This window comes from Entelurus aequoreus, linkage group LG09 (assembly GCF_033978785.1).
Source record: "Entelurus aequoreus isolate RoL-2023_Sb linkage group LG09, RoL_Eaeq_v1.1, whole genome shotgun sequence".
Taxonomy (NCBI): Eukaryota; Metazoa; Chordata; class Actinopteri; order Syngnathiformes; family Syngnathidae; genus Entelurus; species Entelurus aequoreus.
This window is the reverse complement of record NC_084739.1, coordinates 45,312,431-45,334,310: the sequence shown is the minus strand read 5'-3', so window position 1 is coordinate 45,334,310 and position 21,880 is coordinate 45,312,431. Positions and strand designations below refer to the sequence as shown.

Sequence of the window (21,880 nt, the reverse complement as noted above, 5' to 3'; positions counted from 1 at the left end):
CCTAATATACATAAACGACATGTCATCGGCATGTGACTGTGAATTGTTTTTGTTTGCGGATGACTCTGCCCTGCTGGTATCCGGCAAGGACAAGTCACAGGTGGAGAAAATCCTCAGTGCTGAGCTCTGTAGAATTTGCACCTGGCTCGCTGACAACAAGCTATCCATCCACTTGGGTAAAACAGAATCCATCCTGTTTGGGTCCCACATCAAACTTAAGAGAGTCAATCACTTCACCATTAAAGTAGGTGACAGTGTCATCACCAGGAAAGATGAGGTCACCTACCTAGGTTCCATTCTAGAGGCTAACCTTTCCTGTGATAAAATGGCAACCAAGGTAATCAAAAAGGTTAACCAACGAACGAGATTTCTCTACAGAATTTCCTCTCTGGTCAACAAAAGCACCTTGAGGATTCTGGCGGGAACTCTCGTTCAACCCTTTTTCGATTACGCATGCACCTCCTGGTACCCTAGCACCTCCAAAACCCTCAAATCTAAACTCCAAACATCTCAGAACAAGCTAGTCAGGTTACTTCTAGACCTCCACCCCAGATCCCACCTCACTCCTACCCACTTCTCTAAAGTGGGCTGGCTCAAGGTGGAGGACAGAGTTAAACAACTTGCACTGAGCCTAGTCTATAAAATCCGCTACACCTCCCTGATACCGAAGTACATGTCAAACTACTTCCTTAACGTAAATGACCGCCATAACCACAACACCAGGGGGTGCTCCACTAACCACATTAAACCCAGATTCCGAACTAACAAAGGTCTTAACTCATTCTCTTTCTATGCCACATCAATGTGGAATGCGCTCCCAACAGGTATAAAAGAAAGGGCATCTCTATCCTCCTTCAAAACCGCTATAAAAGTTCACCTCCAGGCAGCTACAACCCTACAACCCTAAACTAACACCCTCCCCGGATTGCTAATAATCAAATGTAAACAATCAAATGCAGATTCTTTTTCTTATGCCTTCTGATCTCTCTCTCTCTCTCTCTCTCTCTCTCTCTATGTCCACTACTTGATGTCCATACCCCCCCCCCCCACCCCACCCCCCCTCCACACTCCTGATTGTAAATAATGTAAATAATTCAATGTGATTATCTTGTGTGATGACTGTATTATGATGATAGTATATATGATAGTATATATCTGTATCATGAATCAATTTAAGTGGACCCCGACTTAAACAAGTTGAAAAACTTATTCGGGTGTTACCATTTAGTGGTCAATTGTACGGAATATGTACTTCACTGTGCAACCTACTAATAAAAGTCTCAATCAATCAATCAATCAATCAATCAAAGTTTATATTTAAAAAGACAAATTGTATCAAACTTACTGTAATCGTATAACAATGTAAATGTACAAACCTCAATTCAGCAGCTAGAAAATGCCACTGTCAGTGTATCGAATACAAAAGTTCAATTATGTAAATCTAAAGAATGTATATTAACATCACAAATATTTGGCAGTAATTCTCCTTGTGCAAAGCCCTTACCTTGACTATTAAATACATAAGTATTTATCCCTGTATTGCAAAGTACACAAACATATAGTAAGCTGTGTCCAACAAGCACAATAGACATGAAAATAAAGTTTTTCCCATACTCAACATTCAAAGAATGGTTCACAGTCAATATTTAGTGAGTAACTTTAGCGTTAACCTAATAACCGATGCTTTCAAGCCTTTCTGACGACCCCACTATAAGATACTTAGGATGACACAGATGGGAAATTGCTAATTCCCACAACGAGTGTGTGATACGGTCAACAAATCCAACATTTTCATTTAACATTGATTGGGCAGGACTAAGCCAAAGTGCAGCACCAGCAGGCCATCCTGTGGAAAAATGGAAAAACATCACATTAGTGTGTTACGGCATCAATTCCCAGCCTGCTAAACCACAAATGAGCGCCTCTAACTACGATGGCTGAACGGGACAAGTGATGGATACCTGCAGACAAATGAAACATAAAAAAAGCAATGTTTATTTGCTATACACTGTATACCAGTCAACAAATAGGGACTATTGTCTAAATAGTTGTTCTCACAAGTGAGTAGATCATTGTGTCTTGCCTACAGTATAGCATGGCATAGGTTGCATCATGGTCTGGGGCTGAACATCTTCAGCAAATTGAGCACCTGTAGGGCATCATCAAGTTGGAGGGGCACTAGTTGTCTTAATATCCAGCAATAATATCATCATGGAGGAGTGAGAGAGGATTCCATTGACTACCTGTGCAGCTCTAGTCAATTCCATACTCAGCAGGATTGAGGCAGTGCTACATAACAATGGTGCTTACATGAACTATTTACACTTTGGGCACAATTTGGACATGTTCTCTGGGAAATGTTCACCTTGTTTTCGAGTGAATTAGAATATAATGGCTGTGTGTTGACTTTGTGTGGAGACAGTAAATCTATGCTGCTTTCAAGTCTGTTAATTAAGTCATAGCATAATAATATCAATGAGACAGCCTCCAGCTTGGCCACGATCCTAATGAGAACAAGTGGCATAGAAATTAGATAGGCGGAGAGATGGATGGATGAATGAAGTGCAAAACTTCAGATATCTTGGATCATATTCTGTGGCACAGCCGTTTATCATTATTAATCTGTTACAAAGTATGTGTCTAACAATTTCCCACGTAGAAAACCTTTAAATCGAATAAATCTGTTGCAGACAGCCAAAATGTTAACCCAATCACTTAATATAGAACAATTACAGTTTTACATTCAAACAACAATGTGAAATACATCAACATGAATAATAAAAATGGATAAATTAACATGTTACATTACTTTTATATATTAAAGACAAAAACTGCAATGGGGCGGGGGGGGCAAGGGACAACCACATGGACGCTGCATTTGTACTTTGCTGCTGCTTTGTTCTTTAAATTCATTAGTGCTTCAGACTTTATCAAAGTGCCTAATAAATAACAACTAACCCTGTCTTTGACCACCTTTCAACAGTGTTGGCGCTAGCAATTTTCAAAATGGGGTCCCGGGGACCCCATCAAGTCATAAAAATGGGGTCCCACTTTTTTGTAACCGTTTTGAAAACCAATTATAAATGTATGCATTATCCTGTTATATCTCACATTCTATTCTATGTTTTGGAAAAAGGTTGTCAAACGTTACTTAATTCATTAAAAAAATAATACAAAAGAAAACAAATGTTTATGCATAAGAGACATCAAACAGCTTGAACAAAATGACTTTATGGAGAAATAACTTCATAACAAAATGAGTAATTAAATATGTTTTAGTTCAAGGTTCATCGGGAGGCACAGGCTTTAGGAAGCGTTTATGATTTTTTTAATGGAAAAATGCACTGAATCATTTGAACCCTGATTAGTTTATGTTCTACAATTGAATATTGCATTTCTAAATGGGCAGGCACTAATTGCACGATTTTATTTATTACTGTCTGGAAAAAATATCATCTTATATTTGTCAGTCAACAAAAGATGTGACTCCACTTATTTCGATGTTGTTGCTAACTGCAATGCACTCTTATTGGCTTAGTTCTACTGGCCTCATTTATGTATATTGTGTTGGACAGATTGTTTTTTAAATTTTATGAAATCGTATTCATAATGTTTGAGTTGCTGGATGTCTATGAATGAAATAATTGAAAAGTTGAAATGTCAATTGATTTATGGAAGTTTAAAAAAAGTAAAAACAAAAATGTTTTCTCAAAAACTGATTTTCCTCTTTGCAATTTTTCTACCAAAAGTTTATATTTAATTAAAATGTTTATTTAAATGGTATATCTGTCAATTGACATTATCGGTATCGGTTCAAATTTCTATTATCATGCATCCCTACTGACGAGTGTCGTTTCATTTCTTGCAGCGGCAGATAGGGGTGCAGTTTACTACATGCCTTTTCAACTAAAAAAGGTTTTCTGGGCTCCTTGTTCGTGTGCGTTGATTTTAAAGACTATGTACATTTCACTGCACATGTAATATCACTATATTGTTGATTAAATGCATTATAATTCAACAAATGTCGGTTTAATTTCATGCAACAGCTCACGCGCATATCCGTGTGTTTTAGGCACATAAAAAAGTATGTTTTCTGGGCTCTGTGTAAGGATCAGTGACATGCAGTCAGTGGGGGCAGGTGAGGCGGGGCCTCACGTGCCATCATGGAAAGAAAAAAAATGTCAAAAGAAAACAAATTCATTAAATTGTTATATGTATCCAGTGATTATCCTATAAAGTTATTTTCCATTTAATTTCACCAGTTTTAGATTATTTTTATTCAAAATCGCTGAATTTTCACATTTGCCGTTCAAATACTGAGAAGAGACGGTGCGGTGATCAGCAGCCAGTTGAGGCATGTCACTGTGTTGTGCCTCAACATGGATTGCGGACTCGGCTAACTGCTGGCCTGCTGTGCAGTGAGACCGTATTGCTATATGAACTATATTATACATTTCCATAGTTTAGTTAGCTGAGGTATATAATGTACAGAGTATTTTGTCAACAACTGTATGTGTGTAAGTATTTCTTGTGCTGAGCAATCATAAAACTGTTGCAAAGACGCACTGGCTGAGGCTCGCAGTAATCCCGCCTCCTGGTGGTAGAAAATGCACCCCCGCCGTTGAATGCACCCCCTGACAGGAGTGTTATATCAACTACAGCCCACACTTAAACTTTCCACGTGCAAGATTGAATCTATTTAAAAAAGTTATTTAATAAGAAGCCAAAAAGTGCAAAAACAATAATGTTCGTGTTGGAGGAGTTGTGAATGACTGCAGGGCCACAACATTAGGTACACCTGCAGACTGCAGCACGGATTTCATATTTCATTCATTCACAACTCCTCCAACACGAACATTATTGTTTTTGCACTTTTTGGCTTCTTATTAAATAACTTTTTTAAATAGATTCAATCTTGCACGTGGTAAGTTTAAGTGTGGGCTTTAGTTGATATAACACTCCCGTCAGGGGGTGCATTCTACGGCGGGGGTGCATTAATCCAGCACAACAGCGGCGCATGGACTTCATTTATAAGTAAAGGTAAGACCATAATAACGTTTTTTTTATTAAATGTGCTTTTTTGTTTGCTACAGTTTGTATGTGTAGAGTTAAAGTTAAGTTAAAGTACCAATGATTGTCACACACACACTAGGTGTAATGAAATGTGTCCTCTGCATTTGACCCATCCCCTTGATCACCCCATGGGAGGTGAGGGGAGCAGTGGGCAGCAGCGTCGCCGCGCCCGGGAATAATTTTTGTTGATTTAACCCCCAATCCCAACCCTTGATGCTGAGTGCCCAGCAGGGAAGAATGCTGGTATGAGCTTTTAAACATAACCCGTTAACTGCTGCCAATCAAATGGTGAATAAGATACTCTTTAGGGTTCATATGTTTGTAAATCTGACTGTGATGAAGTCAGTGCCTCACCAGCCATGAACCTCACAGCACGTCACTGGTAAGGATGAGCTGATGATTTTAAAGATAATGTACATATTATTGTACGTCTAGTATATCACAATTACCATTATCACATAAAAAGAGGCTTAGTGCCACCAAGTCATCAATGGCTGCTTTTCCAGGTTTTTGATTTGACAAAATGTGCATGACCAAATGAATATATTTGTGTGTAGACAGAGACTGTTTTGAAACTACACTCATGTGGATTGAGATCATTTTAACACCCGAGATGCTTTTTTGAAATCATCCGTATTCGTGTGGAGATGGCGTTAGTGTGTTGAACCTTTCCATTGGGGCGGGTACACGTGCATTGAAAGCAGTACAAAACTATGAAGGACACCGTAACAGTGTAGTGCATTTGGTGATTCTGGAAACATGGACTCTTAATAGCTTTTGTTTACCTTTATTGCACTATCACCGAATGCTACAGCTTTTCTTTTGGCCCAATGGTGAATTATTTTGCAGCTGTACTCCAGAGACCGAGTTACCAAAGTGTGGTAGGGTTTGTTTAGGCACTCGAGTACGATAAGTGCAATGTTTGGCTGTGTAATAAAAGCATGTTTGAATTGAAAACACATTTTTACCAAAATCAAGTCACACAAAAACTTGGGTGTATGAAAACCGGGGTACCACTGTATTATAGTTGTTTAGTTTTTGCCACATCCTTAGTAAAGTGCTGCTTACCTGCAGGGCCTCTGCTCCCACAGACCTCTGTACATCGTTCAGTGCCTGATAGGGATCCAGTAGATGATCTCCACAAACCATATCTACCTGCAAGACGAAAAACACTGCATTTATAGATCATGTAATGTCTTCTTAGAACTCAAAGGCATTTTGGAGAAAGAAAAAACTTAGTTAACAATCTGCCAGTTTAGTAAATCAAACAATCTGAATGTTTACTGTTGTCCAGGTAAAATGATCATTTTAAGCATACGTGCCACATTAATTTAAAAAATGCATCACGTTTGCTTTTTCTTTTCATCACTGATTATTACTCACTGCAGAATTTATGGGAGCCAAAAAACATAATAAAACATCACTTTATTTGCAACGCCAGCTATCATTAGGATGTTCATATATTCCTAAATTTAGGTAAAGAATGTCTCAAAATCCTCGTGAGGAAACGGGATGGGGGCGTGGGACGGACAGACACAGTCAGACACACTTTTCGTGTCGTTTCTCGCTAGTTCCAGGTCCTAAATTGGTTGTCAAAGTGTCCCAACTTGTCGGATTACCTACTCAAGACGTATCATGTACAGGTGATATGCATGATTTATGATCCACAATAAACTTACAGGGAGCAGGGAAGCGAGGTAACAGCAGACCACTCGATGATGTAAACATATGGAGACACAGAAGTGTACACATCGCTGCTATAAATAGTTTGACTCTGTTAGCACTTATAATAACAATATCACTAATACTCGGTTAATATTCAAGTCACAAAATGTAAATTGAGTATTGTTGGTGCTTTTTGAATGGTTATTTATCGGATTTTATGGGCGGAATAGTGGAGCTCCCATTGGCTCCGCTGTAAGCAGAATTTTATTTACGTTTATTTCATATTTAGAATGCATTTAAAAAAAAATAATCTGTCGATATATCTTTCATCATGAATGTGAATTGTGAACGATAGGCAAAATTCCCCAAAAAGTGCAGTTAAGCGGCAGACAGGTCCTGTTCCAGCCTGACAATATCAAAAAGGCAGTGATTTTTCTTGGTTTGTGATATTTAGATTTGATTCTTTGAAATGCATATAACTTCTAAAATGATGAGTAAATGAAGTCATGTTACTTTTAGACTGTCAATCAACATACCATATTTTCCGGACTACAGAGCGCATATAAGGATATAAGCCGCACCCACTAAATTTTAAAAGAAAAAAATATGTTTCCATATATTAGCCACACCAGACTGTAAACCGCAGATAAATAAGTTGTAAAAAGAGTTATTTACCCAGAAAGATTTTATAAATGTTCATTCATATACCTTAAGTCAGGGGTCGGCAAACCCCAAATATTGATAATTTGGACCAAATATACAAAAAACAAATCTGTCTGGAGCCACAAAAAAAAATCTTACATGAGTGTTATAATGAAGGCAACACATAAGTTTCTATATTAGCCTATGATCAAAATGACTGTGTCGCAGGCTGACGCAAATCTTTGTTGACAGAAAAGTTTAAATGTATCATTTATTCTACACATTGTTAAAACTAGGGATGTAACAGGAAACGGTATAATGATAAACCGCACTAAAATTCCAGACGGTTACTAATACCGTTTAAACTTTTAATTAAAAACTTCATTTATTACTGCATTTTAGGCAACACTGCTTACTTCCGGAAACAAAGTCACAGCAGTGCTGGCGCATGCGCACATGTGTTGTTCAGCTTGAAAAAAACATGGTGGAAGACAACTATCCGAACTTTGCTACAGAGATTTTCCCTCGGAGTAAACAGAACCAAGGGCTTGGTTTAACTTAATTTTTCCTCGCTTAATTCCCGCGGAGTCTCGGCGTGCGTTTAAGAGCCCATTGCTGTTTTTCCAATGGCGACAGGTGTGGACAATATTGGAGACAGACGCATTTGCCTCACACTAAAACTATACAGCGAAGGAGAAAACAATTTGATGTTGCTTTTATTTTTTCAATACAGCGTCCATCAGCTGCTGTGACTTACAGTTAATGGCGTGAGGAAACATGCAGCAGGGGATGTGTCAGGAATGTTGCCACAACTTGTTTACAAAGTCTTTAGTTTGTTTACTAGGATGCACACTCATCCTTTATTTAGCTACACATTTTATCAGTGTTCAAATAAGATCAAAAATAACTATAATGTTCTGTCATCTCATCAAAATTAACCCAGGCTGTGAAGATTGTGTATTCGATGTGAGAGGTACCACTCCGGTTTATTTTTGTTGGCCAAACTGTTGGTGGTGTTGGAGAAGAACAATGCTTGTTTATTAGACTTTATTTTCAGAGGACGGTAACTTTCTGTTTTTCCAACACCAAAGTAGACCATACTAGGGTACCGCAAAGAGACTTTCAAAAGTAAAAAATATTTAATCATCTGGTCTTGTATCTTATAAATAACTGCCATCATTCTATAAGGAATCATTAAAATAAACTTGTGTGTGTACATGCAATAGTTAAGTACACATTCTGTGTTGTTAAGCCTCCACGTCTAAAGCAAAAGCCAGGATCAAGGTGACTATGCTCTGATTAAGCTTGTAAATAAGCTTGGTCGACTTACCTGACAGGTTGGGCCAAGTTCCATCTTTCTCCTGATGAACAGCTCCACATGCCGAATAGTGGCTCCACCTGACACACGCACATATCGCCTCTCTAGTGGCTGGACAGGGACAGAGTTGAGTTAAAAGGATTGATTGAATATATCACTACAAATGTTTAAGTGATATGTTGTTTTGTAAAGACCAATCCAAGACTAGATTAAAAAAACAAGACTTACTATATTTCACATATGCAAAGTTCACACTGGAATAATTTTTAATTACCTTGTAGGTGGTGATCCCCTCTACAGCACTGAAAACAAAATGACAATATTTTTGTTTTTTCACAAATAGAGACATCTGGTGGCATTATCTATGCAATACATGTGTTCCAGTCAGGTATAAAAGTTGAAAAAATGGATCAGATGTAAACTGCACTGTGACCAGCTTTAGTCCATGCAGAAAAATATAGTCCATTGAGAATGATTGATATGATTGTACCTCCAAGATCCCACAAAACAATCAATCAATCAATGTTTATTTATATAGCCCTAAATAACAAGTGTCTCAAAGGGCTGCACAAGCCACAACGACATCCTCGGTAAAACTAAAGGCAACCCACCCTACAAACTCCAGCAGCAGAGACACATCCAGCTCAGGAGGAATGTTGAACACAGACTGAGTAACGCAATCCTTCTTTTGCCTTTTCAACCCAGAAGGTGCTGCACAGGAAAATATCACTGCCAAAGAGGGGAAAAAATACATAGATATGATGGCTATGGAGATTTGGTTTACTTGTTACCACAGCAGGATATGTATGGTAGCAATCATGCACAGAGATTTAGCTACACATGATGTGCACCAGACCATATGTTATGTTGCATTACAGTCAGTTTTCATTGTTTAAAAATACATTTAACTTTTAAAAAGTGACAAGCACTTTACCTCAAGTGCTGCCCACACAGTTGTATAAATATAAATGTTTGGTGGTGGTCAGAAAAGTCAGTTTGTAGCTTACACCACCAATCAGTGTGTGAATGTATAAATAATGACTGTAAAAAGTTTTAGGTATCTTTAAAAGGTGCTACACAAATTACCGGTACATCCATTATTTTTATTATTACCGTATTTTTCGGAGTATAAATCGCTCCGGAGTATAAGTCGCACCGGCCGAAAATGCATAATAAATAAGGAAAAAAACATATATAAGTCACACTGAAGTATAAGTCGCATTTTTGGGGGAAATTTATTTGATAAAACCCAACACCAAGAATAGACAATTGAAAGGCAATTTAAAATAAATAAAGAATAGTGAACAACAGGCTGAATAAGTGTATGTTATATGAGGTATAAATAACCAACTGAGAACGTGCCTGGTATGTTAACGTAACATATTATGGTAAGAGTCATTCAAATAACTATAACATATAGAACATGCTATACGTTTACCAAACAATCTGTCACTCCTAATCGCTAAATCCCATGAAATCTTATATGTCTAGTCTCTTACGTGAATGAGCTAAATAATATTATTTGATATTTTACGGTAATGTGTTAATAATTTCACACATAAGTCGCTCCTGAGTATAAGTCGCACCCCCGGCCAAACTATGAAAAAAACTGCGACTTATAGTCCGAAAATACGGTATTATAGTTAGGTAGGGCAAAATGCAGTACACTCAAAACAGCCAATAGTCACCATCTTTGCTGTAGCAGTAGAAAGCACAGATCGACCGATATGTTTTTTTCACGGCCGATAACGATTATTAGCAGTAAAGAAGGCCTATAGCCGATATTTGGAGCAAATATTCATTTGAATCAAAAGTTATTCAAACATGAATAGGAGCTGGACATGGCTTTAAATTGTTTTTTTAAACATTATGTTTTAGGAAACGTCGGACCAGTAGCGACATAATGTTTAATGTACACTAATGCTGCGGTTAATTTAGCACCAAACAACATCATGAGATTTCACAAACACCTTCATTGGGGGTGTCTAAGAGGAGCATCAACATTTGAATTTCAAAATATGGGAAATCTCCTGGGGAAATTGGTAAAAATATGGGATTTTTCAATATCACAAAAACTTACCATCTACTCGATTTTATAACGGTTTACAGATTTATCACATTGTAAGGTTACTTGGTGAGAAACCATGAACATTTCATACTACCCCTTTTTCATTTCATTGCAATTACTAACACATATGTTCACATAGGGCTGGGCGATATGGCAAAAAAAAATGATCACGATTAATTTTTTCATATCATCCGATCTCAATTAATATTACAATTTTTTAAAAATTATAGTCGCATTGTCCCGTGCAGGATTATCGCGAGTATCGTTGCATCCGTATTGTTTACTATTGCAGTATGTTGAAACAGACATTTCCACCATGTTTGAGCGAGGTAATATATGCTAACAGCTGACAATTGTCATCTTGTTTATATATGTAATTGTGTTTACTAGAGGTGCAACAGTACAGGTAACCCACGCTACGGTATGTACCTCTGTTTTAGGGCCACGGTGTCGCTTCATTTTCGGTACATTTTGTGTGAGTAAAGACAACTTTTTTCTCACTTAAAGTTATTTTGTTATTTTGCTTGTCATCACAAACTTAATTCTAGGGATGTCCCGATCCGATATTTGGATCGGATCGGCCGCCGATATTTGCCAAAAAATGCGTATCGGCAAAGCATCGGAAAATGCCGATCCAGATCCAGTTTTTTAAAAAATTCCGGTCCGTGTTTTCCAACGCACCGATTTAAATAATACATTCCACTTTTCTGCTGCTCCCTAATTTCCGTTCCGCATTTTCCAGCACACCTTCAACACAGTCGAGTATACGTCCTCACGCAGTTGCCTTTAGCTGCTGGCATTACACGACAGGCTCTTTCCACTCATTCTTGTGTCTGCTTCTCACAGACAGCAAGCGCACCTTCTTACACACGTCACATACTGTCACGTCATACGTCACATACGTATACGCACTCTCCCAGCAGAGAGGTAGCAGCACGGCTAACGTTAGCTGTGATGCTAGCGTAGCCGTGTGAGCGGTAATAATGAAGGAAGAATTAATTAATTCCCAAGAAAAACAGCAGGGGGTCCATCGTCTGGCGGCGGTTTGGCTTCAAGTGGGAATATGTCGAACAGACAACCGTAATTTGTCAAGTGTGGGGCAAAAGCGTTGCTATAAAAAGTAGCATTACTGCTAATATGTAGCATCATTTGAAAAGTCCCCTGCTAGAAAATGAAGAGTGTTTGAAACTCTGCATGTCAACATCTCCATTGTGTATTATTCAAACTCACCTAATTCAGCTGGCTAGTTGTTATCAAGAGTACTAAAACCCTTTTCAACATGAATCTGACAACTAAGTAGGCTAAATAACTTTAAACTTTAATACATGCTCGGATAAGGCCAGTATCGGCCAGTATCGGTATCGGATCGGAAGTGCAAAAACAACATCGGTATCGGATCGGAAGTGCAAAAACCTGGATCGGGACATCCCTACTTAATTCTGCAGTAAACAAAGTATCAGTGGTGTACAGAATACTACAAGACTTTTACTTTAAGTAAACATTTACTAAACAACACTTTCAAATGGTACATTTTTATTTGTATTCTTTGATTATTTGTATGCATCAGTGCTACTCACCAGTGCGTTGGCAATTGGCAAGCGGTGACCAAGATTGAGTTTTTTTTAAACTCAAATACTGTAGCATATATTTAATACAAATAAAAATATTTTTTTCCCACACATAAAACAAGTTTAATGAATATTTCAGAAACAAAATGTTTTTTTTATCCACCAACTCAAAGAATAAAAGCAAAGGACCCAGATTTCCCCCGCCCGGACGCGGGTCACCGGGGCCCCCTTCTGGAGCCAGGCCCGGAGGTGGGGCAAGATAGCGAGCGCCTGGTGGCCGGGCCTGTCCCCATGGGGCCCGGCTGGGCACAGCCCGAGAGGCAACGTGGGTCCCCCCTCCAATGGGCTCACCACCCATAGCAGGGGTCATAGAGGTCGGGTGCGATGTGAGCTGGGCGGGAGCCGAAGGCAGGGCACTTGGCGGTCCAATCCTCGGCAACAGAAGCCAGCTCTTGGGACGTGGAACGTCACCTCGCTGGGGGGGAAGGAGCCTGAGCTAGTGCGCGAGGTGGAGAAGTTCTGGCTAGATATAGTCAGACTCACTTCGACGCACAGCAAGGGCTCTGGAACCAGTTCTCTCGAGAGGGGCTGGATTCTCTTCCACTCTGGCGTTGCCGGCAGTGAGAGGCGACGGGCTGGGGTAGCAATTCTTGTTGCCCCCTGGCTCAGAGCCTGCACGTTGGAGTTCAACCCGGTGGACGAGAGGGTAGCTTCCCTCCACCTTCGGGTGGGGAACGTGTCCTGACTGTGGTTTGCGCTTACGCGCCAAACCGCAGCTCAGAGTACCCACCCTTTTTGGATTCACTCGAGGGAGTACTTGAGAGTGCTCCCCCGGGTGATTCCCTCGTTCTACTGGGGGACTTCAACGCTCATGTTGGCAGCGAAAGTGAAACCTGGAGAGGCGTGATTGGGAAGAATGGCCGCCCGGATCTGAACCCGAGCTGTGTTTTGTTATTGGACTTTTGTGCCCGTCACAAATTGTCCATAACGAACACCATGTTCAAACATAGGGTGTCCATATGTGCACTTGGCACCAAGACACCCTAGGCCGCAGTTCCATGATCGACTTTGTAGTTGTGTCATCGGATTTGTGACCTCATGTTTTGGACACTCTGGTGAAGAGAGGGGCGGAGCTTTCTACCGATCACCACCTGGTGGTGAGTTGGCTGCGATGGTGGGGGAGGATGCCGGACAGACCTGGCAGGCCCAAACGCATTGTGAGGGTTTGCTGGGAACGTCTGTCAGAGTCTCCTGTCAGAGAGAGTTTCAATTCCCACCTCCGGAAGAACTTTGAACATGTCACGAGGGAGGTGCTGGACATTGAGTCCGAATGGACCATGTTCCGCACCTCTATTGTCGAGGCGGCTGATTGGAGCTGTGGCCGAAAGGTAGTTGGTGCCTGTCGTGGCGGTAATCCTAGAACCCGTTGGTGGACACCGGCAGTGAGGGATGCCGTCAAGCTGAATAAGGAGTCCTATCGGGTTCTTTTGGCTCATAGGAATCCTGAGGCAGCGGACAGGTACCGACAGGCCAAGCGGTGTGCGGCTTCAGCGGTCGCGGAGGCAAAAACTCGGACATGGGAGGAGTTCGGGGAAGCCATGGAAAACGACTTCCAGACGGCTTCGAAGCGATTCTGGACCACCATCCGCAGCCTAAGGAAGGGGAAGCAGTGCACTATCAACACCGTGTATGGTGAGGATGATGTTCTGCTAACCTCGACTGCGGATGTTGTGGATCGGTGGAGTCTTCCTATGAGGAAGCAGTGCCTGGGGAATTCTGTGGTGGGCTCTCCTATTTCTGGGGTTGAGGTTGCTGAGGTAGTTAAAAAGCTCCTCGGTGGCAAGGCCCCGGGGGTGGATGAGATCCGCCTGGAGTTCCTTAAGGCTCTGGATGCTGTGGGGCTGTCTTGGTTGACAAGACTCTGCAGCATCGCGTGGACATTGGGGGCGGTACCTCTGGATTGGCAGACCGGGGTGGTGGTTCCTCTCTTTAAGAAGGGGAACCGGAGGGTGTGTTCTAACTATCGTGGGATCACACTCCTCAGCCTTCCCGGTAAGGTCTATTCAGGTGTACTGGAGAGGAGGCTACGCCGGATAGTCGAACCTCGGATTCAGGAGGAACAGTGTGGTTTTCGTCCTGGTCGTGGAACTGTGGACCAGCTTTATACAGGCAGGGTCCTTGAGGGTGCATGGGAGTTTGCCCAACCAGTCTACATGTGTTTTGTGGACTTGGAGAAGGCATTCGACCGTGTCCCTCGGGAAGTCCTGTGGGGAGTGCTCAGAGAGTATGGGGTATCGGACAGTCTGATTGTGGCGGTCCGCTCCCTGTATGATCAGTGCCAGAGCTTGGTCCGCATTGCCGGCAGTAAGTCGGACACGTTTCCAGTGAGGGTTGGACTCCGCCAAGGCTGCCCTTTGTCACCGATTCTGTTCATAACTTTTATGGACATAATTTCTAGGCGCAGTCAAGGCGTTGAGGGGATCTGGTTTGGTGGCTGCAGGATTAGGTCTCTGCTTTTTGCAGATGATGTGGTCCTAATGGCTTCATCTGGCCAGGATCTTCAGCTCTCACTGGATCGGTTCGCAGCTGAGTGTGAACCGACTGGGATGAGAATCAGCACCTCCAAGTCCGAGTCCATGGTTCTCGCCCGGAAAAGGGTGGAGTGCCATCTCCGGGTTGCGGAGGAGACTCTGCCCCAAGTGGAGGAGTTCAAGTACCTCGGAGTCTTGTTCACGAGTGAGGGAAGAGTGGATCGTGAGATCGACAGGCGGATCGGTGCGGCGTCTTCAATAATGCGGACGCTGTATCGATCCGTTGTGGTGAAGAAGGAGCTGAGCCGGAAGGCAAAGCTCTCAATTTACCGGTCGATCTTCGTTCCCATTCTCACCTATGGTCATGAGCTTTGGGTTATGACCGAAAGAACAAGATCACGGGTACAAGCGGCCGAAATGAGTTTCCTCCGCCGGGTGGCGGGGCTCTCCCTTAGAGATAGGGTGAGAAGCTCTGCCATCCGGGGGGAGCTCAAAGTAAAGCCGCTGCTCCTCCACATCAAGAGAAGCCAGATGAGGTGGTTCGGGCATCTGGTCAGGATGCCACCCGAACGCCTCCCTAGGGAGGTGTTTCGGGCACGTCCGACCGGTAGGAGGCCACGGGGAAGACCCAGGACACGTTGGGAAGACTATGTCTCCCGGCTGGCCTGGGAACGCCTCGGGATCCCCCGGGAGGAGCTGGACGAAGTGGCTGGGGAGAGGGAAGTCTGGGCTTCCCTGCTTAGGCTGCTGCCCCCGCGACCCGACCTCGGATAAGCGGAAGAAGATGGATGGATGGATGGATGGATGGATGGATGGATGGATGGATGGATGGATGGATGGATGGATGGATGGATGGACAAACTCAAAAATGATTTGAACATAAAGTGTCGGTATGCAGAGATTTTTAGTACATGTTATATCAGAGGAGTAGAATCTTTGCAAACACATAAAAAGTCAGATTAAATAATTTTTAGATGTAAAAATGCCTTTTTCTGATTAAATTAGTGTTTGTGTTTATTCTCCCAGTCGGGAATAACAAAGACTCCTGTGAGTGCCTGCAAGTCTGCATTCGGATCAGACTATCGTGCGGTGGAAGGGGAGGTTGCACACATACACGGACACAATCACTTTCAGAAAAACACACGCAAACGTACACGAACACACAAAAGATCACGGTCAATAAAGGTGGATCGTTCCGTGCCGGATTATACCGATAATCGTAGTTTCCCTACTGTTTGCCACTGCAGTAACTTTTAACAATCAGTTCCGCCATGTTTGATCGAGGAAATATGCTAACAGCTGATCACCGTAATCAAACTCAAAATTAATTGCGATCAACGATCACAATCACATGATCACCCAGCCCTATGTTCACTTCCTTTTCTCAATTTGTAACAATTGACATCAATGATTTGTCAATATGTTATGATTAATATGAAATATGATTTCTGAATATGGCAAAAAATTTAAATACAAACAATTCTGGGCTCCTTCATTTAGCTGACAGGTGAAACCTTTATCGGGGCGGCATGGTGTAGTGCAGGGGTCACCAACCTTTTTGAAACCAAGAGCTACTTCTTGGGTACTGATTAATGCGAAGGGCTACCAGTTTGATACACACTTAAATAAATTGCCAGAAATAGCCAATTTGCTCAATTTACCTTTAACTCTATGTTATTATTAATAATTAATGATATTTATCTTTGTGGAAACACTGATCATCTTAATGATTTCTCACAATAAATATATATAGAAACAGATAAATATCAATATGCAACACTTTATTTTTATATTTTCTCTAAGTGCACATTTTTCAAATTGAACATTTTTAAATGATCACTTCTGAGACAGTCTTGTGGTATCACAATATCCCATTTTAACTAGCTAGCCACTAACATTTTTTAACAAATCATGAATTACTTTGCACTATGTTTGTACAAATAATAACTCATGTAAAATACAAAAGTCAACTCTCAAATTTTTAAATAAATCATGTCACACTTTGAACTGGACACCAAATCTGTTATCTGTTTCTTGGTCAGTTAGTGAAGACCAAGTCTTTAAAATATTTTCTTGGATTTTCAAATTCTATTTGAGTTTTGTCTCTCTTAGAATTAAAAATGTCGAGCAAAGCGAGACCAGCTTGCTAGTAAATAAATAAAATTTAAAAAATAGAGGCAGCTCACTGGTAAGTGCTGCTATTTGAGCTATTTTTAGAACAGGCCAGCGGGCTACTCATCTGGTCCTTACGGGCTACCTGGTGCCCGCGGGCACCGCGTTGGTGACCCCTGGTGTAGTGGGTAGAGCGGCTGTGCCAAAAACCTGAGGGTTGCAGGTTCGCTCCCCGCCTCTTACCATCCAAAATCGCTGCCGTTGTGTCTTTGGGCAGGACACTTCACCCTTGCCCCTGGTGCCGCTCACACCGGAGAAAGAATGATGAATGAATGAGTTGTAAAAATTAATGATGGGTTCTCACTTCTCTGTGAAGCGCTTTGAGCGTCTAGAAAAGCGCTATATAAATCTAATCCATTATTGTTATTATTTCAAGCTGGCTGACATCAATTTTTCCTGCATGTTACAGGAAGTGTGAGCTGCTGCCTGCTCTTCTTTACTTATTATATTTGTAAATAGAAACAAAGTTTACATTTTTGACAGAGATATATTTCATGTCATATTCATGTCCATCCATCTCTGTTGCGTTATTTGACTGAAACACGAAACTTCAAAACTTGCCGCGATCCCTTAATGAGCCCATGCTGGGAATATTGTGTATGGAGGTTTTTTGTGTGACTCGCTGCAGTAGCGAAAACAAACAAAACACCAGGAAGAGTCCAGAAAAGGACAAAAAACAGACATTTCCGGAAACATTTTTGTATTTTGACAAGTGCATGTAAGCAGTGGAGACGTGCTGTCGACGACCGGTATCCCAAGGAGAGATAGGGAGGGCGTGGAAGTGTGAGCACCACAGTGCAGCTCAGCAGACCCGAGCAGTGGTTATTACTATCTACTTCACTATTTATTATGTTTTAATATGAAATACTGGTCATTTATATATGTTGTATCTTCTGATGTAGTTCTGTTGTACAAAAAAAAGGTAGATACCGATATACGTCAAAATGCCAAATATCTGCACCGATAATCGGCCCACCTGATAATCAGTCGATCCTTAGTGAAGAGAAAAAGTAGCTAAATATTCCGATATCCGATTAGTGTGCAATGACAGTAATTCATTAGGGACAGCACTACACTGTCAAAATGTGTGCCCTAAGCAACTAATTACACAATGTACAGGGAACGTAGGACAGACGTATTCTAATTGAGCCAGAGGCAAGTACCCACCCAGTAGGGCTGCACAATTAATCGATTTTTAATCGTGATCACGGTTTGGGCAACCGATGGACAGGGGATTCATGTGAGAGCGAGTAAGAGTGAGTGACAACAGAGGTTAAAAGGTAGATCAGCCAGTAGCTCTCGAAAACATTAAGAAAAATAAACGCATTATTACATCGGTGCCCTCCCCTCCCGCAGAGTTACCCACAGGTTACCAACACAGGCACTCCTGCTCGTTTCCCGAAACGCTCCCATCCATCCATGTTCTACCGCTTGTCCCTTTCAGTCGCGGGGGGTGCTGGAGCCTATCCCGCGCGGATAAAACAGCAAACACCACAACGAGTTGCACGGCAAAGCGAGGTTGTGCACATATAGACACATTTTTGAGTTGCGGATACACTTCCCTTCTTTACTAAAACGCAGTCGTTTGCACGCGATGTAAAGCTGCTTGCTAACAAAGCGGGCCGCCCGCCACCAGCACAAGGCCTCCAAAAACAGCTACAAAAGCGGGAGTGCCCAAATTACAGATGACCTTAACAACCGTGCACCAAGGGACCCCGTACCCATCCACCTCTCAAAGACATGCCAAAATAATGGACGTAGTAACATTTTATTTGGGTAAAAACATATGTCCTATGTATACTGTGAGCAGACAATGAATGTGTTCCTTTCTATGTGCCTTTTATGTATTATCTTATTTTTTACTTGTTTGCACTTTATGATCGCACTCTGCAATGGCATTTTTATTTTAGTTAGCCCGTTGTCTTTTGTACATTTTAATTTTATTAACACAATATTTTTATAGTTTCATTTTGAAAATAAAAAAGCCACATTTACATACTATTTCTTTAAATCAATAAGTACAATAAAATATGTCTTAATTAACAATATATTATTGTGATTAATAATCGTGATTTCAATAATCGTGATTAATAGCTTGGCCATAATTATGCAGCCCGAACACCCAGTACAAAGACTGAAAATACAAAACCAGGCGCTGTAAATTTGACAATAATGGAAATTTGTATGTAATTTATTTTGCAAAGAAAAATAATCTACACTTTTAATCATGACCCAAGGGGAGGCTAATATACAGGTGTTTCAATAACAATTTTACCTGATTTGGGAATGTCCATCCCTCTTTTTTTGTAGAAGTTACATATTTGTTCTTTTTCAGCTGCAATTCAAAAATGTTTGTCAGAAATTACAATAATAAAACAACACTTTTTTTCATAAGATTATGATTTTTTTTGTAATAACGACACTTACATGCCTCCAGAAAAGGAACTATTTTGTAAACAAGATCCTGGAGTTGTCGGTCGAGCCTGTCGGAAGAAAACAATAAATAGACAGACAAAAGAATACAAAACTTTTCATATAATTTAAGTTTTAATTTAACAAAACATACCTGATATTGTAAAGCGGTTGTGTTTGGTGGACTACAATTTCACATGTTGGACACCTGTTGGTGGAGAAAAAATGCTTCACGATGCAACTTTTACAAACTGGGGAAAGACAAAATAAAACATTTAAATAAGACACAGATAGATGGATAGACTTATCAAAGTTAATTTTACATGACCTGAATCGTAGTTTGAGTGTGTATATTTTTTGATGTACTTACAGGTGTGTAAGCACTCTGTTACAGTTGTGGCATCAATAAGGAAGCCAAAGCATAGGGCACATCGGATGTATGGGTAGAACTGACTGAGGGAGACCTTAGGCTGTTGAAAACAAAATGAAAACAATATCAAACCCATGGTAAAGTTTCCAAAATACTTCATTATTTTCCTCAACAATATTTGACATCACATCACCCAGATACACTTGTTCAAATCAAAATCTAAATATTGTTTTATCATGGTAGTTAAGAACCCAGTCTAGTCAAATGGTTGTGGGAATTAAAATACCAAGTAAATGCATTAATAAACACACTGTATAGAAAATGAACAAAATAAATGTGCAATTAAATTGCAGAGAACTACTATTTTTTTGTTTTATTTATTTACATAGTTTATTTTAATCGAAACAAAGAGAATGCGGTTGTTTTTGCCACAACATTAACAAAAGGTTATCTCAGGCTTCTTACACCCTTTCCATGGCCAAAGTTAAGCACTTTTTAAGGACTTTCAAGATCAATTTTCCAGTTTTTCCAGTACCCTTCAAAATGCAAAAACCAGTGTGAATCAATCCATAGCCATGTTGTTTGAGGTCACTAAATGCTGTGAGTAGGAAAAATACGGAAAATCTGCTAAAAACTAAGCCTAACATTAAACCAGCAGTTATCATTAACTAAATGGGGCATAGAAAATGAAGCAGTGTTTCTGTAGACTATTCAATGGCATTGGTGTTTGCAGACATTGTTTACTTGTTTGTTTGTATCCTCATCATTCATGTATACATCATTCCTTAAAATAAATAACATTAATTATTATTGTTTACTTGTTTGTTTGTACCATAATTCATACACTGCATACATCATGTTCATTAAAACGACAACCTCCCGGCATGATGGACCAACGCACCAGTCCTCTTGGAGGCGACACAGAGCCGTATATACGGCTCCGGCATGACAACAACCTAATGTAAGGGCTCGTGCAAAGCCAACAGATCAAGCGTGTAGCTTTAATTTTTAAGGAAACGTATTTTATTTTTTTCCATTTTATAATTAGCCTATTGAGTCAGACTGCTGAGAAATTTTCTGAACATTTCCAAGCATTTCCAAGCACTTCACCCAAAATTCAAGCATTTTTCCAAACCTTGAAAACACAACATTAAAATCCAAGCATTTTCAAGGTTTTTAAGCACCCGTACGAACCGTTATCTGCAACACACACTTTATTAAAAAATAAACAAAGATTTCATCAATGTCAAGCATCTTGTATTTCAGTATATACAGAGTTTGAGAAAATATTATTTGACTCAAATCAGCTGGCGAACTACCGGTTGGAGACCCCTAGTCTAAAGGCTATGTTTCCACACTTAAATTCAACTGCATGTTTTATAAGCTGGCTTCTTATTGCACTGCCAATTTTCCTTGCTAAGAGCAGTTAGAGTTAAACAGCACACCGTTCTTATCCTTAGTTCAAAAAATAAACACAGTAGTTTTACATTTAAGCCTTAAAAAGTACAACAAAAAAAGATACCTCGACGTCGCTGCTCGTACAGCAGTCATGTCTGCGGACGCCGCATGGAGGCGATGACATTCTCGAAAGCACACTGGCGTGTCGGCAAGTATATTTCGTTTGCAACTATAGGTTTGAGATATAATTTAAGGTCAAATTAAGTTGCTTAAAAGTCAATTGTGAGCTTTAAACGAGGTTTTGGTCAACCCGTGTCCACTCGCGTGGTTATCTGGCTAGCGTTAGCTTGCTGTTTGTTGTGAGCGCTCCAAATACTGCCACTTGCATGTGGGCTGTAGCTGTAGCTTGATCGCAGACGCTACGTCAAGTTGACATAATCGTGCGACGTTAACGAAATACTAAAAAAGAGTGAAGAAAGTCGCAGAGTAACTTTTAACTTCTTATACGACTCGAACAACTTCCTCGTTCGCTCGTGTTCACCCGCCAGTCAGAAGTGACTACTTCCGGTCTGAACTTTTCACAATAATACCTTAATTACTGTATATCCGTTGGATCTGAGGGTAAAATGAGTTGAAATCACGTGACCCATGGGCTCATCCGGG

General features: G+C 40.7%; 1 protein-coding gene across 1 annotated transcript; it reads right to left on the bottom strand.

Annotated features, from left to right (window-relative positions):
* Positions 1-1,310: 1,310 nt before the first annotated feature.
* On the bottom strand, positions 1,311-21,793 carry pcgf6 (polycomb group ring finger 6). Its single transcript, XM_062058831.1, has 10 exons — positions 21,342-21,793; positions 19,820-19,919; positions 19,604-19,700; positions 19,465-19,520; positions 19,313-19,372; positions 9,310-9,427; positions 8,973-9,000; positions 8,711-8,809; positions 6,142-6,228; positions 1,311-1,846 (listed from the first exon to the last, which is right to left on the bottom strand). The coding sequence occupies exons 1-10, from the start codon at positions 21,399-21,401 to the stop codon at positions 1,796-1,798; spliced, it is 756 nt and encodes a 251-aa protein (XP_061914815.1). The 5' UTR covers positions 21,402-21,793; the 3' UTR covers positions 1,311-1,795.
* Positions 21,794-21,880: the final 87 nt, after the last annotated feature.